The 25,872-nt window shown below is 37.4% G+C and overlaps 1 protein-coding gene across 3 annotated transcripts in view; it reads left to right on the top strand.

The window, feature by feature from the left end:
• GOLM2 (golgi membrane protein 2) overlaps nucleotides 1–25,872 on the top strand; it is a 99,495-nt gene that overhangs the window by 48,596 nt on the left and 25,027 nt on the right. For 2 of the 3 annotated variants that reach the window (XM_006727454.3, XM_006727455.3), the window contains exons 7-8: nucleotides 10,218–10,316; nucleotides 11,925–12,095. In XM_006727454.3, the coding sequence (XP_006727517.1) occupies nucleotides 10,218–10,316; nucleotides 11,925–12,095 (270 nt within the window). Of the gene's footprint in view, nucleotides 1–10,217; nucleotides 10,317–11,924; nucleotides 12,096–15,850; nucleotides 17,914–25,872 lie in introns of those variants that run through there. The other variant, XM_081831021.1, reaches the window with a different exon arrangement.

The following is a 25,872-nucleotide window of genomic DNA, read 5'->3' on the forward strand; positions in this document are numbered from 1 at the left end:
CTTTAAGAATGATATAGTGTCCTTCTGTGTCTCTAACTACAGTCTTTAGTTTAAAATCTAATTTGTCTGATATAAGTATTGCTACCCCAGCTTTCTTTTGAGGTCCGTTGGCATGGAAGATGGATCTCCATCCCTTCACTTTCAGTCTGGATGTATCTTTAGGTTCAAAATGAGTCTCTTGTAGACAGCATATGGATGGGTCCTGTCTTTTCATCCAGTCTGCAACCCTGTACCATTTATGGGAGCATTTTTTTTTTTTTTATGGGAGCATTTTGGCCATTCATGTTGAGAGTGATGATTGAAGGATATGAATTTATTGTCATCATGTTAACTGTGAAGACCTTGTTTTTATAGATTGTCCCTGTAAATTTCTGTTCTATATCACTCTTGGGGTTGTTCTCCTTTTATAGAATCCCCTTTAATATCTCTTGCAGGGCCGCTTAGTGGTCACATATTCTTTCAGTTTCTGCCGGTCTTGGAAGCTCTGCATCTCTCCATCCATTCTAAATGACAGCCTTGCCGGATAAAGTATTCTTGGCTGCATGTTCTTCTCGTTTAGTACCCTGAATATGTCTTGCCAGCCCTTTCTGACTTGCCAGGTCTCTGTGGATAGGTCTGACGTTATTCTGATGTTTCTCGCTCTGTAGGTAAGGAATCTCTTTCCCCTAACTGCCCTCAAGATGGTTTCCTTGGTTCTGAGATTTGCGAGTTTTACTATTACATGCTGGGTTGTTGGCCTGTTTTCCTTGATCTTGGGAGGGGTCCTCTCTGCCTCTAGCACACGAATGTTTGTTTCATTCCCCAGATTAGGGAAGTTCTCAGTTACGATTTGCTGAAATATATCTTCTAGTCCTCTCTTTCTCTCCACCCCCTCAGGGATCCCAATAATTCTGGCATTGGAACGTTTCATGGTGTCGCTTATTTCTCTGATTCTATTTTCATGGATTCTGAGTTGTTTTTCCCTGGCCTCCTCTTTTCCCTTCTTGTCTCTTAATTTGTCTTCTAAATCACTGATTTGTTTTTCTGCCTCGCTTACCCTAGCTGTTAGATTATCTAAATTGGATCTCATTGATAGCATTTTTAAGTTCTGCCAATTCAGCTTTCATTTCTGCCCTTAGAGACTCTATGTTGTCATTAATCGATTTCTCCATTCTAGCTATCGTCTTCCCAATTGCTACCCTGAATTCTATCTCCGACATCTTGGTTATATCTGAATCCATTTGTAAATCTGTGGCATAAGTCATAGTCTGTGAGTCTTTCCTATTTGGGGGGTTCCTCCTCCTAGTCATTCTGTTGAGGGGTGGTTGAGGGAATGTATAGAGTCCAAATTATTGACCAGAACCCAAGCAAGATGCACCTGTTTTCTAGGGACTTTAGGGTTGCTGGCCTCTTGTTTTCCCAGCCTGTCTTCTGGGGGAGGGGCCTGCCACACTGTTACTCAGGCAACCCTGTTTGGCAGAGTTGCCCTGCCCCCTGTTGTGGGGGATGGGCTCAGTGGAAACCAGTGTTTTGGGGCTTTTGTTCCCTGGTGGTTTTCCCTGGTGGCTTTCCGGGTCTCTTCCGAGAGAGCAGAAGAGATCGTTTCCAACCCTCTGTCTCAGAGCAGAGAGATCGCAGTTTGTTCTCCAGTGAGCTCTCCAGGCCACACTATCTCCGTTTCTGTCTGTGCTGCTATAAACTGCAGTGTCCTGGGTTGTGCGACCCTCAGCAGCGCTCCCAGTCCTCTCCTCCAGGTCGGGGCACCTCTCTGCCCTTTGTGCTTCTAAAACCGCCAGCCACCCCCAGTTTGCATGTGGGACCTGGCTGCTCTGGGTTTCCATCCAGGGGACTGCCCTAAAATCCTTTCCCCATCGCTACCAGTCTGCGAGTTTGTGCCTCATCCCCAGCGCGGGAGGCTATCGTTCACCAGTGGTGTAGGATCCCGAGGGCTCGGCTCCCTCCCCCTTCCGTTTATCCTCCAATATTTGCCTGTGGAATCACGGCTCCCCACTTCAAACCTCGAAACCAACCGCCTGCGATATTCTGTTTGTAGAGATCCAGATCTATCTTCTTACATCTCAGGCTGATTTCATGGGTGTTCAGAGTGGTCTGGTAGATATCCAGCTCAATTCTGGGGACTGGTTGGAATAGGGTCCCCTACTCCTCTGCCGTGTTTTCCCGCTCCTACTTATTTATTTTAGGGAGAGAGAGAGAGAAAGAACAGGGGGAGGGGTGGGTAGAAGGAAAGGGAATGAATCTCAAGCAGACTCCCTGCTGAGCATGGAGCCCCACTCATGGCTCGATCTCACGGCCCTGAGGTTGTGACCTGAGCCAAAACCAAGAGTCAGATGCTTAACTAACTGAGCTACTCAGGCGCCCCTGGATTCTGATCTCAGTCTTGATTATTATTTTCCCTTCAGCCAGGAGAACTTCCCTTAACATTTCTTGAAATGCAGGTCTTCTAACAACACATTTTTTCAACTTTTGTTTATCTAAAAACATTTTTATTTCATGTTCATTTTTGAGGTATATTTTTGTTGAATATATAAATTCATGGGGCCCCCTGGATGGCTCAGCTGGTTAAGCGTCTCCCTTCGGCTCAGGTCATGATCCCAGACTCGTGGGATTGAGTCCCGCATCAGGCTCCTTGCTCATCGGGGAGCCTGCTTCTCCCTCTGCCTGCACCTCCCCCTGCTTGTGCTCTCTCTCTCTGACAAATAAATAAATAAAATCTTAAACCAAAAAGAAATTCAGGTTGATTTTTTTTTCTTTTATCACTTTAAAAATGCAATTCCACTGTTTTATAGACTGCACTGATTCTAAGCTAGCCATCATCATTCTTTTTGTTGAGCCCTCGTATTAGTGTGTATTTTTTTTTTTTTTTTTAAGTAAGCTCTATGCCCAATGTGGAGCTTGAATTCACACCATGAGATCAAGCATTGTGTGCTCTCCTAATTGAGCCAGCCAGGTACTGGTAGTATGGTTTTTTGTGTTTTGTTTTTTTTTGGTAACTGCTTTTAAGATTTTCTCTATACATTTGATTTTCATGAGTTTTACTAAGATATACCTTGAAATGGTCTCCTGGTTTTCTTTGTGTTTGTGTTGCTTGAGATTCCCTGAGGTTCTTCAATATGTGGGTTGATTTTTTTTACCAAATTTGGGGAATTTTCAGCCTTCATTCAAATTCAGATATTCAAATTTTTTTCTGCCCTTTTCTCTTTTTTTTCCTTCTGGAACTCATAATACATGTATTTCAGACTGCTTTATATTATCTCAGGGGTCACTGAAGTTCTATTCAGGTTTTTTTGCAATACTTTTTCTCTCTGTTCGTTTAATGCCTTTGAGCTGTCTTCAGGTTCATTGACCCCTTTTTCTATGGTGTTTAGTCCATTGTTCAAAGCCCATCCAGTGTGTTTTTCATTTCAGATGTGTTTTGAGTTCTAGAATTCCTATTTGGTTCTTTTTTTAGTTTCCATTTCTCTACTGGATGTCTTTCCTTTAAATCTCTGTGTGTGTGTGTGTATGTGTGTACAATTGTTTACAGGTCCTTGTCTGTAGTTTCAGCAATTGGGTCATCTTTGAGTCTGTTTCTGTTGCTTGCTTTTTTCCTTGATTATGGGTCGTATTTCCTGCTTCTTTGTATGTCTAGTAATTTTATTGTGTGCTATATGAATGCTATAGTACAGAAGTATGGGTTTTGTTGTCTTTTAAAGGGTGCTGAGTTTTTATTCTGGCAGACAGTCAAATTATTGGTGAATGCTCTTGATTCTGTCAGACTTGATTTTATGCTTTGTCAGGACAGGTCAGTTTTGATTTTGTTCTTCATCTGAAGGCATGGTTCCTAACTGTAGGACGTGATCCCTATTTTTAAAGTAGGACTTGTAGCATCTCATCTGAATGCTCAGGATGCTCAGTGAAGATTCTCTATTATGGCTGGGCCAAAGATGCATTGTTTTCTTTCTTTTTTTTTTTTTTTTAAAGATTTTATTTATTTATTTATTAGAGAGCAAGCGAGAGAGAAACAGCATGAGAGAGGAGAGGGTCAGAGGGAGAAGCAGGCTCCCCACTGAGCCGGGAGCCCGATGTGGGACCCTGAGCTGAAGGCAGTCGCTTAACCAACTGAGCCACCCAGGCACCCAAGATGCATTGTTTTCAAGTGCTTTATGACCTGTTTCTGTTCAGCTCTCAGCCCTGCAGCAACAAGTGCTTTCTGTTAGCCTCTCTAGAGTCTTAACCCTGTGTATATATAACTGAGGCCTCAGCCAGAGACCCAAGAGGAATATCCATGCTGATCTCTCTCCTCTGTTTCACTCCACACAGCTTCTTTGTAGTATTCTGTCTTACAAATTGCAACCACCTGAGCCGCTCAAACTCTGATGATCTCTGCCTCCTCTGCTCACTAAGATTGCCTATCTCATGTACACCCCTTTTTTCAAGAGTTAGTCTTGTGCTGCTGGTTGTCCAGTGCCTGAAAACAGTTGTCTTACGTATTTTTGTCCATATTAAAAAAAGTTTGGGTTGTAAGAGGGTAAGTCCAATACTGGTTTCTATGTTATGGCTAGCAGTGGAAATTTATGTTGTTCTTTTAAAATTATATAAATGGATCTCCAAATTTGAAGGAGCCGAAGTTCACAGGCCAGGTCTTAGGAGCCATATGAGAACATCATTTTAATAGTCTCTTTAGACATGTACCTTTATTGCTCAGAGGGCGGAGGTGGTTCCACTGGCTCATATTTGAGCAATTTACAAGCATGTTATATCTGTTCCTGTATGCAGAACAAAGTAACATAAAAGTGTTACATCATTGTTTTGTATTTAATGTTCATGCTTCAAGATGATTAATATATTTATGGGCACTTACCAGTTAGAGTTTCATAACTTCCCAAAACATTATTATAAGTAAACATTCATCAGGACTCTTGAGTGTGAGCAAACTTTGTAACCAGGAAGCTCAATACATTGGTTAAGGCCAGTAGTTTTACATTTAAATGTTTTTGTTTTTTCAACATGAATCTTGCATTCTTTTTTCTTTCTAAGGATTAATACTTTATTTTGACAACTTCAGTATATATTGAACACCTACTATTTTCTAGGCTTATATCATAATTGAGTAGCTAATATTCTTACTTAGCCTCCAAATCGATCATGCAGGGTAAATGGCATTATCCCTATTTTTCAGATGAAGACTAGGACTTTGAGAAATTAGTCACTAACCCAAAATCATACAGTTAATAAATTACAGAGTCATGATTTAAGTCCTGGTCTGTCTGACTCCAAAGCTCATGCTTTTTATAATTTTATTCTTTTGGCTGTGCACCAGAACCACTTTTGGAGCTTTTAATAAATATAGATACCTAGGTACTACCCCCTTATTCAGTATGTCCAGGGTGGTATCTGTTGAGTTGAGGACCGTTGCTTATTAGTGCCATCTTACTTCTCCATAGTCATAGTCACTGGATTGTGATGCCCTCTAAGACAGAAACTGGAAGGTTTGAACATTTTTAAGGTTGTAGCCCTATTGTTGGAAAAAGGAAATGCAGACATATCTTTTTTGGCTTTCAGAGTAGGGACTGCAACTGAGGGCAATAGAGAAGTGAAGAAGGATTAACCTTAAACCTACTATCACCTTTTATAAGCATCTCAGCCAGTTCCTCCAGAAATGACTACTTTGAATTTTTAAGTCAAGCGAAATGTATATCTCATTTCTTCTGTCATGAGTTTCAGTTTCCTCATCTGTGAAAGGTATATTTATCTCACATAGATTTAAGGGTGACATGAGATTAGTGCCTGGTTTATACTAAGCAGTCAGAAAATGGGAACTACAGTTATTATAATTAGTACATTATTGCCTCCTTTGGAATTGCCAAATGTAGTCCCAGCCATTAGCCCCCCAACCCCCTAACCAATTATGTCTAACTTTTTAACTGTTGTGTCTCTAATATAGATCCTTCTTTCTTCTCTGACCTCATTTCTAACACTTTCCCCTCACTTCTTTCTTTGCAGTTCCTCTGATATGCCATGCATGCTCCTGTCTTAAGGCCTTTGTGTGTACTTGATGATCTTTGCCTGAATGTTTTTCCTCCATGTTTCATTCACTCTGCTTAAATGTCTCTTCTTTGAAAATGCCTCCCCTGACCAAACTATCTAAAGCAGAATCTCCCACCACTCTCTATCATATCTCCCTGTTTTACTTTATGCATAGAACTTTTCACTCTGACATTTATATTTTATACATACTCTTGTTTACTTATTATCTACCCAACAAGAATGTAAGCTTTATGGGGGCAATGACTTGGTCTGTTTTGTTTACTGTTGAATCTCCAGTTTTTTATTTATTTATTTTTTCTTGGTGAAAATTAGTTGTTTATCCATTTTTTTATTATGTTATGTTAATCACCATATATTACATCATTAGTTTTTGATGTAGTGTTCCATGATTCATTGTTTGCATATAACACCCAGTGCTCCTGAGTCTCCAGTTTTTAATAACAGTGCCTAGCATATAATAGACGCTTGGTAAATATTGTTGAATGATAAATATTGTTGAATGATTGAACTTCCATACTGATAGCTCTCCATTATAAAAAATATAAAACCCAGAACCTGAGTAATAGGATAACAGCTGTGTGCTCCAAGTGACTTTGTGTCCTGTGTTTTGTCTTTATCATAACTAGGCTTTGTCATTTTATCTTTGGTACTCTTCCTTAATAACGGCTTTATCAATGATATATATATTTTAGTAGCCTAGTTATTAATATTATCTGATAGCAGTGTGCTATTCTCTGTCAATTTGTATACTTTCTCCTGGCTTTCAATGGTCCTCAATGGAGAGGACCAGGGTAAAATATATAGAAAGTTAGAAATGCTTTAATATAAATTACTGTTTGCAGTTTTTAGTGTCTGATTTTTTTTTCCTGCACTTTTATTGACTTCAAGCTCACATTTATTATTTAGTTTCTCTTAATTTAAGAAGTACATATGGCTCTTGCCCTACTGCTTAGTACTTCCCTGAGAATTTACTGTATCATGTAGGTGTAAAAATGTGTAACACAAAATTGATTATAATGACAAATTGAAAGTTATATAAGTGTTAAAGAGAGGGTTAATTCATTAAATTTGTTATATCCATAAAGTGTGATATGTAGTTGTTAAAAATGATAATGTTGAACTGTATTTATTAACATACAAATATACTTACTATTTTTTTAAATGAAAAAAGCAGGTTACAAGAAAGCAAGTATAATATCTTACTTTTGTGGAATAAACATTAGATACTTATATGTGTATAGAAAAAAAGTCTGAACAACCCTATAGAAATTGGAAAGTGAGATTAGCACTCTCACTTATCTTCAAGCCCACTAGTGGTTTTCTAGGCCTTCATTTGTTCTGGTATCACTGACTGTAACTGTTCATTCTAACCCCTGGGGGAAGCCTCTGTCTTATCCTAGGTATAGGTAAATTACCTTTTCCCTTAGTTCAACAAAAACAAGGCTGGAGTTTTTGCCTTTTATTTTTTATTTTAAAGATTTTATTTATTTACTTGAGAGAGAAGAGTATGAGCTTGCGGGAGTCGGGCCAGAAGGAGAGGGAGAAGCAGGCTTCCCGCAGAGCAGGGAGCCCGATGTGGAGCTACATCCCAGGACCCTGGGATCATGATCTGAACCGAAGGCAGATGCTTAACCAACTGAGCCACCCAGGCGCCCCAAGGCTGGAGTTTCTTAAAAAGGAACTTTTTAAAGAAAGAAAAAATGAAAGTAAACAAAAAGTCAACATAAAAGCATAGAAACTGAAATGTTTACAGAACACACATTTCTTTTTCTTAAGTAGTAGAAGTCTATTTACCAGCTAGCTTAGGTGATGCAGTGTGTGGGGCTCTAAGATCCTTGTGGCAATTCTTTACCCAGATCTTTCTAGCCAAGCCTATTAAATTGGAAGTTTTTTGTTTGTGTTTTTTAATTATTTGTTTAGTTGAAGTATAGTTAACACTAAATTGGAAGTTTTGATTCAGCATTACCATCAGGAATGTTGTAGAAGAAAATGGGATGACAAAGAAGGATAGGTATAAAATATTAAATAAAAATCAGATTATAAGATAGTATGTATGATAGGACCCTACCTTTGTTTAAGGTGTATAGTATAATGCACAGGAAAAAATCCCCACAAAACGTTAAAGATCTTTGATAGTCTTGAAATGATAACAGTGGTTACCTTTATGTGGTGGAATTATAGTTTTAAATTTCTTTGTGCTTTGCGCTTTTTGTAAATTTTCTCCAGGAACATGTATTATTCATATCAAACTTGTAAGGGCTCCATATTACTACTCTGTTTATACTGTATCTAAACCCCTCTGGGTGTTTTACAGAGGCTCTTTTTAATCCAGCATTTTTTTTTTCACCTATCTAAATCATAGCTTTGCCTCCAAATAGTCACCTTGTTCTTGAGCAGGAGGCATTATTCTATAAAGCTAAGGACATTTGTAATTACTCGTTGTTTAGTAGTGGAGATGCTCTCTCTTGTCTTCTGGTTTGAGTAGTGCCAGAGCTAGCTATGGTGATACAAATCTATAAAACAAATTTGTAGATTGTGACTGACTTCTCTTTCCAAATATATCGACCAGATGCTTAGTGTCCTTAGAGTGTTAGCAAATAAAAATTATATTAATTAAACCCAGCAAGTTATTGCTCTTTTAAGATGTTAGCAGATTGTTATTTAGCTGTCTTATGTGCAGAAGTGGGTGTTGGACATTGAAGCTAGAAATAGAAACAGGGTAATGGGAATATAGCGAGATATAGAAAACCTCAACTTTCTGTAAATTTGAGTAAGTTGCTTTCTTAGAGTGAATTCTAAATTCTTGAGTACTTAAGTTTAGAAATCTATGTAATAATAAATGAAATACAGTCATTGAAACAAACTTTCAAGATTATAAAAATAACCCAAGTATACTATAAGTTAGAATTCATTAGGCTGTGGGGTGCCTGGGTGGCTAAGTCTGTAAAGCATCTGACTCTTGATTTTGGCTCAGGTCATGATCTCAGGGTCATGAGATCGAGCCCCACATCCAGCTCCGTGCTGAGCATGGAGCCTGCTTAAGAGTTTCTCTCTTCCTCTCCCTCTGCCCCTCCCCCCAAAAAAAAGAGAGAAAGAAAGAATTGATCAGGCTGTGTTATATTAACAAACAACTCCCAATTGCAGTGGCTTAAAACAAGAAGGATTTATTTATTGTTCATTTTACAGTCTCATGCAGGTTGGATGATTCTGTTGTAGCTCTCCTCTAAGCAGTGTCTCTTCCGTTATTTGATATTATTCATCTTCACATGTAGCATCCTGAGTTGTGGCAGAGAGGGAAGAGAGATTGTAGGTGATTTGCACAGATTTTATCACCATACCTGGAAGTGGCACATTCAGTTTCACTTATATCCTCAGAGTCAGAACTTAGTCTTACGGCCCCTAACTGTAAGGAAGGCTGATCTGTGCCCAGGAAGAATCTGATGAAATAGGAACACATTGTCTCTGCCACCAGAATAAAATGTGGCACTAATCATATCTTAGAGATGGGCTCTCATCTGTTTCCCTTCTCTCTAGTTTCCTTCTTTGCTCTCTGCTTTTCTATCTTGTTAAGCTGCCCAAGGAAACTGTGGAGTTAGTGGTAGTAAGCGGAAAATGATCTTTCCCTGTTGCCTTCATTTCTTAAGAGAGAATAAAGTCCCCGCTAGACATGTGTACATCTTTCTTAGTGAAGCTCTTTGTACAAAATACAAATTTTCCCTCTTCAAAAATAAAATGCAACTTGTTCCATCAGTCATCTTTAGTTTTTATTTAAAATCTGAGCAACTTACAGTAGCATATTCTCATTGCTTCACCTAATCTGTAAATGTCAATTTTTATTTATCAACAGAAAAAGATCTTGCTGTATCTGAAGAGATTCATTTATTTATTCATCAAATCTTAGCTGAGCTTTTGTTATGTGTCACTTATTCTAGGTGTTGGGGATATAGTGTTATACAAAACAGAATTCCAACTATTTTATATCCTGGTCAGATTTATTTGTCACCAAAGTCTGTGATGGATAGTACAATGTATCACTTAGTAACCATAAGTTAATTAGTTAATATATCAACTACAAAGATTATAAAATTAAAATAAGCATCATAGGATTAGTGCAGTGCAAATAGATTCATGATGGTTGGTTTTTAGAAATCATATTGACAGGAATAATATGGATCTCTTTTTTCTTTTAGCTCTAAGGAAACCCTCTATTTCTGTTTCTCAATATGAAAGTCATCAAGCAGTCTCCCATATTCCAACTGGACAACCTCTCTCCCCAAATGTGGTTCCAGGTATGAAGTCTTATTCTTAAAATTCCATTTGAAAACCAATTTACTGGTCAAGTGTTGTTATGAAGTGCATAAAACATGTCATTTAGTGGCATGGTGAGGTAGCATTCATTCTTCTAGTTAATGTTATATATTTCCCAATGATTGATCGAAGCTTGGGGAGAAATAATCATTTAAAAATGCACTTTGTCTAAAGTGTTATTAAGAGTAAAAGAATTATTTGTTCTGCCGCTCTGGACTATATATTCCTTTTCATCTCTGCCAGTCTATATGTATTTACCCTTTTCAAAATGTGTTGAAATTAATCTCACAGAGTCCTTCTATTAACTACTATATCCATCTGTATTCAACTCTCTACTCCATACTTAAAAATGTATCTGTTTTATACTGAATATGTATTTGATTTTATAGAAATGTTCCCTAAAATGAGAATTGATATGATTAAAATTAATTATAGTAAGGATCTAAATCAAGTTTTTGATGAGGAAGAAAGAGGAGTGGGGAAACAAAAGTTATATCCAGGAGTTACCAATAAAAAAAAATCAAGAGTTAACGTGGGGCGCCTGGCTGGCTCAGTTGGTAGAGCCTGTGACTCTTGATCTCTGGGGTTGTGAGTTTGAGCCCCATGTTGGGTGTAAAGATTACTTAAAAAATAAAATCTTTATGAGGCGCCTGGGTGGGTTAGTCGGTTAAGCTTCTGCCTTCGGCTCAGGTCATGATTCCAGGGTCCTGGGATCCAGTCCCACACCGGCCTCCTTGCTCAGTGGTGAGCCTGCTTCTCCCTCTTCCTCTGCCTGCCACTCCCCCTGCTTATGCTCTCTCTCTGTGTCAAATAAATAAATAAAATCTTTTAAAAAAATAAATAATATCTTTAAAAGCAAGAAAGAGAAATAATCAAGAATTAACATGGGATGCCTGGCTTGCTCAGTCAGTAGAGTATGTGACTGTTGATCTTGGGGTCATGAGTTTCAGCCCCACATTGGGTTTAGAGATTACTTAAAAAATAAATAAATAAACTGAAAAAAGTTAACAGTTGTGAGTCACTGTGTAGATGAACATGACTTAGAGACAGGACAGGGTGGCTCAGTTGGTTGAGCATCTGCCTTCAGCTCAAGTCACGATCCCAGGGTCCTGGGGTGGAGTCCCGCATTGGGCTTCTTGCTCAGCGGGGATCCTGCTTCGCCCTCTCCCTCTGCCTGCCGCTCCCCCTGCTTGTGCGTGTCGCGCTCTCCCCCCCCAACAAATAAATAAATAAAAGCTTAAAAAAATGACTTAAAGACTAGAGATTTCTGATAGCAATACCAAGTTTGAAGGGAGAAAAAGATACAGCTCTTAATGCCATTTAAATCTTTGGGTTTCTACTATGTATCTCTTTTTTGGATAGGTTTATAATCAGTATTAGAGATACTTACCTAGAAATGATTAGTAAACTTCACACAGCTAAAATCACATTGGCTGTAAGATTTGATTAAAGAAATTAGAATAAAGCCAAAAAAAAAAAAAGGCTACCTGACTACTCAATATCAGACAATATTGATACCTTTTCTTAAAGCAGGTCTTGTGAAATTCCTCTGTGAAATATGACTTTAGTTTGATGTTTTTATGCTATAGATTCTCATGGACATCACAATGGAAACCCTGGAACTTCAAAACAGAACCCTTCCAATCCTCTTCAGCGTTTAATTCCAGGCCCGAACTTGGAGAGTGTACCCAGAATTCAAGCAGATATACTAAAGCAAGCTACCAAGGATAGAGTCGGTGATTTCCATAAGTTGAAGCAAAGTAAGAATCAGTTGATGAATGTTATGCTGAGAAGATTTAAATATAATATGTTTACAAGGCTCAATTAGGGTCTTCATTATTATAATCTCTAATGAATGTGAAGTTATATGCATATAGAAAGTATGATGGTGGTAAAATTAAAAGGAAAGCAGGTTTTAAATGGATAGAGATATTTTAAAGAAGACTCTAAAAAGCTTCTCATGTTTTCCATTATTATAATCTTCAGATGAGTTGATTTTTTAAAAATGCCATTAGTTTTTATGACTATAACATTTATTTGGAGAAGTGAGAAAAGATATGTTTTGTTAGGCTAATGAATGAAAACTTTGCTTAGGAGGAGAAGATAAATAGTTTTGAAAAATGAATTCTGGGAAATATACAGACCTGGGGCAACTGCCATAGTAGAAGGCTCAGTGCTACTGCCTTTTCTGTTCCCTCCAGTTGCAATTTGCTTCATTTAGGTGTTAGGAGAGAAGTGAAAGAAATTGAACAAATAAAGTATCACTGCTTAATTGTTTCAGAGGTATCAGTTTTGATAAGTGGACAGTAGCTGTTAATCTGCATAATTCTCTAATTGGCAGGTTCTTAGGAAGTGTAAGAAAAAATTCTGGTAGTAGAATTTGGACAGGATGTATCTCTTAGGTCAGTTCCCTTAAACTATACTTTTCACTACTTCTGCTTTACAAGGCTTTGTACAACTACAACTTCTGAACAGACAGAATGTCTAAAAGCTGCAGTTTGCCTTTGCTCTTTTTGATGGTTTCTGTGGCAACAACTGTTCAGAGCAGTGTTTAGGTAGTTATTTGTGCACAGGTTCCTTGTACAGTGAGGACTGCATGATGTTACATTTTTTAAATCTATTCAGGATATTTTTATTGGTCTTTTGACAGTCGTTCATATTTCTTCGTCTATATGAATATATACTTTGCATACATTTAACTAACTTTCCTTCCTTGATATTTTAAAGCGCATCCATATATGTTGACTGAATCAAGTATCATCTGAAAAACATTTTTTTAAAAAGGTTTATTTATTTTATTTTTGCCCGTGAGTGAGAGAGAGAGAGAGAACAAGCAGGGGGAGGGGCAGAGGGAGAAGCAGACTCCCCACTGAGCAGGGAGCCCAATGCAGGACTCCATCCCAGGACCCTGGGATCATGACCTGAGCCGAAGGCTGATGCTTAACCGACTGAGCCACCCAGGTGCCCTGAAAAACATTTTTATTAAACAATTAGCTAAACATAGGCTAAAAACAAAATTTTTTTTTTTTTTTTTAAGATTTTATTTGTAAGTAATCTCTACACCCAGCGTAGGGCTCTAACTCAACCCCGAAATCAAGAGTTGCATGCTTTTCCGACTGAGCCAGCCAGGTGCTCCTAATGTTTAAGTACAATGAGGGGGACCTGGGTGGCTCAGTTGGTTAAGCGTCTGACTATTGATTTCTGCTCACGTCATGGTCTCAGGGTCATGGGATCGAGGCAGCCTGGCGGGTGTCTGCTTCTCTCTCTCCCTCTGAAATAAATAAATCTTTAAAAAAAATACAGTGAAAAGATTTTTCTCTAAGTCTTATTGAGGAATTGGCCTGAAAACTTTTATCTCAATAGAAAGAGGTAGTAAGGGCAAAACAAAATATCTTAATTCATTATCTTTTTTTTAAAAAAGATTTTATTTATTTATTTGACAGGTAGAGACATAGTGAGAGAGGGAACACAAGCAGGGGGAGTGGGAGAGGGAGAAGCAGGCTTCCCGCTGAGCAGAATCCCAGGACCCTGGGACCATGACCTGAGCCGAAGGCAAATGCTTAACGACTGAGCCACCTAGGCGCCCCTTAATTCAGTATCTTAATTCATTTAAGACTTTCTTCTAAACTTACAGTTTTTCCTGAAAAACTTTTTATTGTTGCCATATCTATATTTTTTTTACTGATCTTTGGGTAAAGAATGTGATTGGAAAATAATTGCCAGGAAATTTTTATTCTCTACAACTTATTTAAAAGAGCCTGTTGAGTTTTAAACTCTTACTCCAAATTCTTTTCACTGTATCTACCGAGTTGAAATCAATGGGAGCACATTTACATTAGCATTATCTTTACATGCATTTTAACCTATCAAATAGTTACGCGGTTGTTATATTAAATAGATATATACATATACACATACACACATATATAGACACATGCATATATTCCATTGTGCTTAAGCAATAATAAAAGTTCATTTAGCTCAACTCTTTTATTGATTATTTAAATTATTTTGTATTTTCTCATGTTAGTTGTCATGGCTATGAATATCTTATTTTCAAATTATTTCCTGCTTCTCCTACTTTGAGTGTGTTCCTTTAAAAGTAGTCCCCAAACTGAAATTCCTAGGACAAAGTACCTAACAAGCTTATAGTTCCAGTTACATATTGTTAGATTGATTGTTCTCTAGAACCAGTTTCACAATGTCACTGGAGATTTTAAACTTATTTATTTCCCTATGGCCTGGCCACATTTGCTTTTTAACTTCTTTATAAGGCATTTAGAATATAATGATTCCTTAAAGATGTTTCAGTAAGCATTTACTTTCTGGTAGCCTCTCCATTTTTATGTGAGGATTTTACTGTAATTATTTCTTGGTTTATAATCTGTGCATCAGTTTTGACCACTTAGCCTGATAACTTTGGATATTGATCCTATTTCTTTGTGTCAAATCTTTATAAATAATTCAGATATTAACCTTTTATAAATTACCTTTACCACAGTTTTACTCTTCCATTGCCTTTCCTGATATGAGACTTTGTTATATTTTATCATGCAAGAATTTTTTAAATTAAAAATAATTTTTAAACTGTGGAAAAATGCACGTAAAATTCACCAAAGTATACATTTTGTGGCATTTAATACATTCATAATGTTGGGCGATCATCACAACTATCTAGTTCCAGAACATTTTCATCATGCCGAAAGAAAACCCTGTATCCATTAAGCAGTCACTCCCAGTTCTCTCCTACCCACAGTCCCTGGCAAAGACCAATCTGCTTTCTGACTTGATGGATTCACCTGTTCTGAATCTTTCGTATCAATGGAATCACAATATGTGACCTTTTGTGTCTGGCTACTTTTATTTAGCATGATGTTTTCAAAGTTCAGCCTGTTATAGCATGTATCAGTACTTTATTTTTTATTTATTTGCGAGAGAGAGAATGAGAGACAGAGAGCATGAGAGGGAGGAGGGTCAGAGGGAGAAGCAGACTCCCTGCTGAGCAGGAAGCCCGATGTGGGACTCGATCCCGGGACTCCAGGATCATGACCTGAGCCGAAGGCAGTCGCTTAACCAACTGAGCCACCCAGGCACCCCAGTACTTTATTTTTTAATTGCTAAATTATATTCAGTTATATGAATACATTTTTGTTTATCCATTTATCTGAATTTGAATTGTTTCTAGTTTTTGGCTATCATGAATATGCTGTATGAACATTCATTTGCAAGTTTTTGTTGAACACTTGTTTTCGATTCTTTCAAGTGTATACCTACATATGGAATTGCTGGGCTATATGGTAATTCTGTGTTTAGCTTTATAAAGGAACTGCCAAAGTATTTTCCGCAGTGGCTGTACCATTTTACAGTCCTACCAGCAGTGTATGTTAGCTATTTCTCCACATCCTTGCCAACTTAGTACTTTCTGGGTTTTTTTGTTTTATTTTTCACTGTTGATATCCTAGTGGGTGTGGAGTGGTATCTCATTGTGATTTTCTTTTCTTTCTTTTTTTTTTAGAGATTTTATTTTTAAGTAATCTCTACATCCAACATGGGGCTTGAACTTACAACTGAGATCAAGAGTTGCATGCTCCACTGTCTGAGCCAGACAAGTGCCCTTCATTGTGATTTTCATTTGCATATCCCTAATGACTAAGGACATTGAGCATCTTTTCATGTACTCATTGGTCATTTGTATAATTCTCTTTGGAGAAATGTCTATTCAGGTCCTTTGCCCATTTTTTAAAAAATTGGGTTGTTTGTCTTTGTTGTTGAGTTTTGAGCATTCTTTTTTATATTCTGGGGACTAGATCCTCATCAGACATATGAGTCACAGTTATTTTTGCCCATTCAGTTGGTGGTCTTTTCACTCTTTGATAGTGTCCTTTGATGCACAAAATTTTTAATTTTGATGAAGTCCAATTTATCCCTTGTTTTGTTGTTCATGTTTTTGGTGTCATATCTAAGAAACCTTTGCCTAATCAAAGCTTATGAAGATTTCCCCCATGTTTTCTTCTAAAAGCTTTATAGTTTTGCCCCTTATATGCTGGTTTTAATCTATTTCTTTTTTTTTTTTTAAGATTTTATTTATTTATTTGACAGAGAGAGAGATAGGGAGAGCAGGAACACAAGCAGGGGGAGTGGGAGAGGGAGAAGCAGGCTTCCTGCTGAGCAGGGAGCTCGATGTGGGATTCGATCCCAGGACCCTGGTATCATGACCTGAGCCGAAGGCAGACACTTAACGACTGAGCCACCCAGGCGCCCAATTTCTTTTATTATTTTTCATTTAAGTTTTATATATGATATGAGGTAAGGATCCAGCTTCATTCTGTATGCAGGTATTAGTTGTCCCATACTATTTGCTGAAGAGACTCTTTTTTCTCCATTGAACAGTTGGGACATCCTTGTTGAAAATTAATTGTATGGGTTTATTCTGGACTCTCAATTCTGTTCCCCAGATGCCACTACCACATTGTTTTATAACTTTGTGGTAACTTCTGAAATCAGGAAGTATGAGTCCTCCAACTTTGTTGTTTTTTTTTTTTTTTTAAGATTTTCTTTATTTGACAGCGAGATAGAGAGAGAGTACAAGCAGGCAGAGTGGCAGGCAGAGGGAGAGGGAGAAGCAGGCTCTCTGCTGAGCAGAGAGCCCGACATGGGGCTCGATCCCAGGACTCTGGGATCATGACCTGAGCTGAAGGTAGCCACTTAACCAACTGAGCCACGCAGGCGCCCCTCCAACTTTGTTCTTTATAAAAGTATTTTGATGACTTGGGATCTCTTACAATTCCATATGACTCTTAGGATCTGCTTGTCTGCTACTCTAACAAGGCAGTTGGCTTTTTTTTTTTTTAAATTCAGTTAGTTCTATACCCAATGTGGGACTTGAACTCATGACCCTGAGATCAAGAGTCACAAGCTCTACTGACTGAGCCAGCTAGGTGCCCCAAGGCAATTGTTGAATCTGTAGATTAGATTGAGGAATATTGTCATCTGAACAATAGTAAGTTTCCAGTACATGAAAATGGGTGTCTTTCCATTTATTCAGAGTGTCTTTAATTTCTTTCAGCAATGTTTTATAGTTTTCAGTGTACAAGTCTGTGCCTCCTTGGTTAAATTTATTCTTAAGCATTTTATTCTTTTTGATGTTGTAAATTTAATTCTTAATTTCCTTTTCAAACTGTTCATTGCTAATGCACAGAAATATGACTGTTTTTTTTTTCTTGGCTTTTGAGGTTCTAATTTTTATGCAAATTTCTAAAGATATGTAATATTTGGTTTCATCTTAAAAATTTAGAATGTGGTATTTTATTTTCATTATTGTAGCAATAATAGCTATGGATCAGTGTTTTTATATAATCAGCATATATAAACATCAGCATATATAAACATGTGTATATATATACACACAAAGTCAGTACTTTGAATATGATTCAAAATTTCTGTGCCTATTTAAAATCAACTGCATTTTTCCTTTTCTTTTTTCTTTTTTTACATTTTGACCTTTACCCATTTTTCCTATCCCTACCTCCACCTCTGGCAACTACCAATCTGCCCACTTTATCTATAAGCTTGGGTTTTTTCTTTTTTAAAAAATGTATAAGAGAAATCATATGGTATTTGTCTGTCTCTGTCTGACTTATTTCACTTAATATAACGCCCTCAGGGTCCATCCATATTGTCCCAAATGGCAAGCTTTCCTTTTTTATGGCTGAATAATATTCCATGGGATATATATATACCACATAAGTTCTTTATCCATTTATCCATTGATAGACACTTAGATTGTTTCCATCTCTCTCTTTTTTAAAAGAAGATTTTATTTATTTGAGAAAGAGAGCACACGTGCGTGGGGGGGCGGGCGGAGGAGCAGTTTCCGCACTGAGCGTGGAGCCCAACATAGGGCTCAGTCTCACAACCCTGAGATCACGACCTGAGCTGAAATCAAGAGTTGGACACTAACACACTGAGCCAACCACCCAGGTGCCCTTCCATCTCTTGAGTATTGTAAATAATGCTGTAGTAAAGATGGAGGTGCATATATCTTTGTGAATTAGTATTTTCGTTTTCTTTAGATAAATACCCAAAGTGAAATTGCTGGATTATATGATAGTTCTAGTTTTAATTTTTTGAGGAACTTTCATACTGTTTTCCATGGTGGCTGTACCAATTTACATTTCTACCAACAGTGTACAAAGGTTCCCCTTTCTCCAAATTTCTCCAGTTATGGCTGATTTTTGTTTGTTGATCTTGTATCCTGCAACTTAGCTGAATTTGATAATTAGGTTTTTATTTGTATATATTCAGGTTTATCCATCTTGACTCTTATGAGAACCTTCATTTCTTTTAATCATCTGTTCTTTATCTGGACATAAAAGTGCGCTACTCAGTCCAGGTTGTTGTCTGTGCTTCTGACCAATTGATGGTAGATCTGAGGTTCCAACAACCCCTTCCTTGAGTTCAATTAATTTGCTAGAGTGGCTCATAGAACTCAGAGAAACATTTTATTTCCTAGATTACAGGGTTATTATGAAAGGATAGAACTCTGGAATAGAAGAGATGTATTGGAAGGTATGAGGAAACTGTGGAGTTTGGCTCTCCTCACTTAGGAAATTCCAAATGTTTTAGGAGCTCTCTGCCAGAAAAGGGACAAAGACCAAATAATATTTCTTATCATAAATCAGAATATCACATAAGGGCTTGAAAACTGCTTTATAATAATTTGAAGTTAGAAATTTTTAAAAATCTAATTTTTTCTCTGTTCTTCCAGGATAATTTCACTATTAGTTTATCAAGTTCTATAAGTAGTCCTCAGTAACATTACTGTAGCGGTCCCCGGGTGGCTCAGTCATTTAAGCATCCCGCTCTTGATTTTGGCTCAGGTCATAATCTCGGAGTTGTGAAATCTAGCCCCGTGTAGGGGCTCCATGCTGGTCTGGGAGTCTGCTTGGGATTTTCTCTCTCCCTCTCCCTCTGCCTCTCCTACCCCTCTCCCTCTCTGAAAAAAAGAAAAAAAAGACAAAAGACAAAAAAAGAAACCTTAGTGTATATTGAATTAAATCTACAGATTAAGTTGGGTAGTATTATATTATTTACTATTTTTAGTCTTTCCATCTAAGGCTCCATTTATTCATGCTTCATTGTAGTCTTATGCTTTTCTTTGAATATATATCTGACTTCCCAAGTTAAATCGATGTCCAAATATTTAACTTTTTTTTCTCATTATTTAAAAACGGACTGTTTTTCATTGTATTTCCAAGTTGTACATCACTATTATGTAGATTATAATTTACTTTTTGGTATTTCTCATTTCTTGTACCTTTAAATTGCTTATTCGTATGTCCAATAAATTCTTTTTATAAGGATTTTGGAAAGATATATTATCATGTTAATTGTGAAAGTGATTTTATTAAATATTTATTTTTCAGAGAGTAAACACTATTTAATCATAAAGGGAAATTTTTTTTTAAAAGATTTTATTTATTTATTTGACAGAGAGAGAGAAGGAACACAAGCAAGGGGAGTGGGAGAGGGAGAAGCAGGCTTCCTGCTGAGCAGGGAGCCTGATTTGGGGCTCGATCCCAGGACCCTGGGATCATGACCTGAGTTGAAGGCAGACGCTTAACGACTGAGCCACCCAGGCACCCTGGGAAATTATTTTTTAAGTGTAGTTTTCTTTCTTTCTTTCTTTTTTTTTTTTTTTTACCTATATAGCTTTCTTGTTTGGTTTTATCCTTCTCAAAATCATATTTCCTAAAAAGTTTCAAAATAATAGAAGAATTATTTGAAATAAACTTTTAAGATACAAGGAACCTGTAGAGATGACCTAATGCCCTACTGCGCGAAGTATAGGTCAGTGGACCAGCAGCATCCGTATCACATGTGATTGTTAGAATTTCAGGCCCTACCCTAGACCTTATTTCAGGCTCTACCCTAGACCTTATTTAATTTACATTAAAGTTTGAGGCTCTTCTCTAATGTGATTCCCTCATTTGACAGAAAAGAAAAATTAGGTCCACAAAGTTTAATTTGCTTAAGGTAAATAATGGAACAACCAAGACTATTATCTAGGTCCCTTATCTTCAGGTTCACTGCTTTTCCACTGCATCATACCACCTCTTCTACTTTGGAAGTTTTGGAAAAATTCTTTAATATTTCCTTTTCTTGTTCTATTTCTAAGAAGTTCCTAATCATACTTTAAAGCCATGCTCTGCTGTCACCTGTTTGGTAAAGTCCTTCTTCATATCGTTAGTAATCTTGACCGTATCAATTACTCCTTCCTCATACTTCTTCAATCTGTTGAACATACTTTCATTAATGTATATCCCACACTATTCTGTAATAAACTGTTGTAGGGAAGGAGAAGTTTTCCTTGAGCTTCTTAGGGTCTCTGACCAGGTCTGAAAATTTAAACTGACAAAGACAGATTAACAGGAAGAAAGCATACAAATTTATTTAATGTAAATTTTAATGATGTAGGACACTTCATAAGAAAATGAAGACCTGAGAAATGGTTAAACCTGAGTGTTTTTATGCTAAGTCAGATGAAAAGTGGAAAGATGTGATAAGACAAAGGGTGTGAGGTAAGTATAGTAAGCTGGGGGAAATGGAGCAAGGCCTATTTGTTCAGATTCTTCTTGGTGTTGCTCTCTCTTGGATATAAAGATGTTCCTTCCCTCTAGGTACAAGGAGGGTACCTTTCACGTGAGGGTTTTATGACCTGCTTCAAGGGAAGGTCAGAAAGTCCTTCCTTCACATACCATTTCTCAAATTCCTTCAGCTTAAAATATTTAATATGCCAAGATATTGTATTTGGGGGTAGAATGTCCTGAACCCTGTCATTCCCCCATCTGAAACTTCAAGAAATATCGTTCCAGAAACTGAATTGGTAGACTGTCCCATAATTCATTGAACCTGTCTCTGTCCTGAGTATTTCTAGGGAAACAAAAGAAAAACAACTATTAATGGTTGGAACTAGTTTTTAGCCCAGAAGGCAGTCAGTTAAGAAGATTTTCTAGATGTTGGACTTGAAGCATCTTCAGATGGAATAAGGACAAGGCACTGGAACTATGACAGATTTTCTTGGTTTACACTTTGAATGTCTCTGGCAATGTCATCAGGTGATCTGGTGAATTTTCTTTTTCTTTTTTTCTCCTTTTAAAGATTTTATTTATTTGTTAGCGAGAGAGAGCACATAAGCAGGGGGAGCAGCAGGTAGAGGGAGAAGCAGACTCCCTGCTGAGCAAGGATCCCGATGTGGGACTCAACCCCAGGACCCCAAGATCCTGACTTGAGCCGAAGGCAGACTCTTAAACGACTGAGCCATCCAGGCATCCCAATTTGGTGAATTTTCTAAGTGACTCACATAGGAAGGCACAAAATTTGTCCATACATGAGCTGTTGTGGCGGTTTCTCTGAAGTTTGCTTCAAATTGTCCAGCTTCAGTTTGCAGGGCTTTGGGAAAAGGAGAGTTTTAATTTTTAGTAATTCCAAGTCAGAGGGTGGGAAGAAATTGGAAACTTTAATTTGAAGAGTTGTAGCTAGATACTGGGGGAAACTAGAAGGATTCAAGATGCAGTCTGGTTAACAAGTAGGTAACAAAATTCTTTTTTTTTTTTAAAGATTTTATTTATTGGGGCGCCTGGGTGGCTCAGTCGTTAAGTGTCTGCCTTCGGCTCAGGTCATGATCCCAGGGTCCTGGCATCAAGCCCCGCATTGGGCTCCCTGCTCGGTGGGAAACCTGCTTCTCCCTCTCCCACTCCCCCTGCTTGTGTTCCTGCTCTAGCTATCTCTCTGTGTGTGTCAAATAAATAAATAAAATCTTAAAAAAAAAAAGATTTTATTTATTTATTTGAGAAAGAGAGCAACCAAGCATGAGCAGGGGGTGGGGCAGAAGGATAGGGACAAGCAAATTCCCTGCCAAGCAGGGAGCCCAACACAGGGCTCCATCCCAGGACCCTGAGATCATGACCTGAGCTGAAGTAGACGCTTACTGACTGAGCCACCCAGACGCCCTAGTAGGTAACAAAATCTTAAAGACAGTGAATAGGACTAGAATTTAATACCCATGAGGGTGTGCTATAGTTTTTTGTTGAAGCATCATTTTTCTCTCTATAGTCACCGCCATTTCTATCAAAGATAATCAAAGTAAGACTAATTTGTTTGCAAAATAAGGCTAGTCTCGGGGCACCTGGGTGGCTCAGTTGGTTGGGCGACTGCCTTCGGGTCAGGTCATGATCCTGGAGTCCCGGGATCGAGTCCCACATCGGGCTCCTGCTTAGCAGGGAGTTTGCTTCTCCCTCTGACCCTCCCCCCTCTCGTGTTCTCTCTCTCTCTCTCTCAAATAAATAAAATATTCAAAAAAATATAAGGCTAGTCTCGTTAAAGTTGGTCTGATTATTTATATAAGTGCAGCAAGAATAGTGATTGCCCACAGAGGTCTTTTGAGTTTGTTTGCTGGAACTTTTCGTAAGGAATCTCAGATTTGAATTTTAAAAGCCTCTAGAGGTTAGGAAGCCAAGCCAAGGAAAACCCAATAAATATTGACTTCTTATAGTCAACCTTAGATTTGTAAAGCTGGTCACACTGGATTTTATGCATCATTCTCAAGTATGACATTTAGTCAGATCCTTGGTAATATAACTAAAGTTTCCAAATGTGTCCTAATACCAGGAAAAGGGATTCTTACTGAACTTACCCAAGTAACTGTGTTGCACGAAAATAAGATTACTCAGAGTTTCTGAATTCTCGAGGGATCAGGTAGGGAGAAAAAAAATTGTTTATCTTTATTCACAAAGGTATATTTTATCAAATTGCTTTAACTTATAGATTGCTTAAGAGAAGAGAAAAAAAGGTTTCCTTAAATCTGAAAAATGAAACCAGCAACGTTGGATGGTGTGTCCTGAATCCTGTAACTGTTCATTTACCCACCTTCTGTATTAAAGTGGTAACTTCTTGAGGGCAGGAACTGTGTCTTACTCTTTTTTCCCAGACTTCATGCACATAGTTAGCATTTGTTAAATACTTGTTAAAATTATTGTATCAGTTTTGGAATTTATTTCTGTAGATAGTGACACAATCAAAATGATAACTTGGTCATAAATTATATCAATATATAGTTATGAGAATTTCCCTACTTTTAATTTCTTTATTCTAAAATTCTTAGTCGTAAAACTTTTGTAGTCACTCTTTTTTAAACTGTAGTTTATCAGTTGTTTAAATTTTTCTATTTTTCAAAAACCCAACTACTATTTTTGCCACTGTTTAATTTTTTTTATTTTTTCATTTATTTTTGTTTTGTTTTTGTTTTGGGGGGGTTTTTTGTTGTTTAATTTTTTTAAAAGATTTATTTATTTTAGAGAAACAGTGCAAGAGCATGGGGTGGAGGGCAGAGGAAGAGGGAGAGAGAATCTCAAGCAGACTCCCCACTGAGTGCAGAGCTCGGGCTCTGTAGCAGGGCTCAATCCCGTGACCCTGATACTATGACCTGAGCCAAAATCAAGAGTCAGGTGCTCAAATGACCGAGCCACCCAGCTGCCCCTGCCACTGTTTAATTTCTAATCTGTCTTATCCTTATTTTATTCTTTGCTCCTTGTGACTTGCCACTTTATTATTTTTTAAAAGTTTTTAGGTCTTAAACTTTTTAATTTTTTAGTTTTAGAAAATTAAATCTTCACATTTCTTTTTCTTACTAATATATTCATTTAAACTAACTTTTGTTGAATGCCTGTTAGGCAGAACCTTATGCATTTATAGCTATAATTTTTCCTGACTAGGTATGTGAGGAACAGTCTTAGATTTTACACAATAATCACCACAAATTTTTTGGCAGTTTTAAATGTAGTATTTTTTTTGTTTTTTGGCTTAGCGTATCATATTTTTATTGATATATTTTTATAAATTTAGATTTGTATTGCCACATCATGTGAAAATGGCTAGATAATTTGTTGGCGTATTTCATTATATTTGGAAGATTTATTTGAGTTGGTTTAATTTAAAATGTAGAATATGGGCTATATTGTGACACAAAATATAGTTTAGGGGATATTTCAAAGTATGCTGGAGGCATTCTTCAAGGAAGGAGTCAGACATTCTCCAAAGTAGTTGAAACTGAAAATTCATGTAAGGCCTACCTGTTTGCCAATAGGAGGGACATACCCTGTATATTTAGATGCCTTGAATAGAGAAAACCATTCTTTTCAAATGTCAGCTTCATCCTGAAAGTCACAAAGACAGTTATTTGAAACAGTGGGCAATGATCAAGCTGCCTCTCATATGGGTTTTTTCTGTATAACATGCTTCAGGGTAAGTAACAGCAGGAATTCATTTATTTAACCAAGGTTAATGATTCTCCTGAACAACACTGGAGATACAAGCTAGAGTATCAGAGTATATGATTTTTCCATATATATATGGATTTTTTTTTTTAAAGATTTTATTGATTTATTTACAGCGAGAGAGAGAGCACAAGCAGGGGGAAGCAGCAGAGGGAGAAGCAGGCTCCCCGCCAAGCAGGGAGTGTGATGTGGGCCTCGATCCCAGGACCCTGAGATCATGACCTGAGCCAAAGGCAGATGATTAACCAACTGAACCACCCATGCGCCCTATATATATGGATTTTTAAAAGTAATTTTCAACCTCTGTTACAAATGGTTTAGTGAGTTCACCTTTGACATACCCACTCTGCTCACACAATAATGATAGACAAAAATATAAAAAAGAGAACTAAAAAGGTACTGATAATCTCGAAACAATGCTAACATTTCTGTGTGGCCAAGAAACAAAAACACTAGACGATGAAAGGAACTGAATGATTGGACCTATGATGCTCAGATCTGGAAATGCAGGTTTCCGGGAATTTGGCTCTTAAAAGCAACAAGAATAAAATAGGACCCACGCTTATTGCGTAAAGCCAAGACCTGGTTATTGCCCCATCTCACTTGGCAAAGGAAGCAGAAAATAAAGCTATTGCTGACTGCTATCAAGGACTACAGTGTTTAGCAACCTGAAGGCTTATGGAGATAGGAACGTGGGGATGCAGCCTTGTAACCATGCTGCATGGTCATACCACACCACCATTGGTTTTATACTGAATTTGTGCTATCCCCAGTAGCATCATGGAATAGAAACTCTGAAATGTGATTATAAATCTCATTCTAGACTGGGGAACTGGGTGAAAACATCTTTAACATTACTAGATAATCTGGGTTGACATAGAGAGAGAAAACTTAAACAAATACCCCACCTACATGAAAAATCAGTCAGCAAACCAAAACTCCAAATGTATGAAAAATATTAATGCTAAGAGACATAGCCACCATATTAACAATTGTAATGTGAAAACAATTTTATCTAACAGTCTGCTAAAAACTAAATATGGTTAAGGATGCTCAAAGAGGCAAATGAAGAGATAACTTGCTCAAAAAAAAAAAATTAAGAAACAGGCAGAGATAAAGCAAAAACATAAATTTAAAAACCAGTTTTACATTTTAGAAATTAAAAATATAATCACTGAAATAAAAATCAGTCTATGAGATGCTA

This window comes from Leptonychotes weddellii, chromosome 9 (assembly GCF_054177405.1).
Source record: "Leptonychotes weddellii isolate Sample4059 chromosome 9, ASM5417740v2, whole genome shotgun sequence".
Taxonomy (NCBI): Eukaryota; Metazoa; Chordata; class Mammalia; order Carnivora; family Phocidae; genus Leptonychotes; species Leptonychotes weddellii.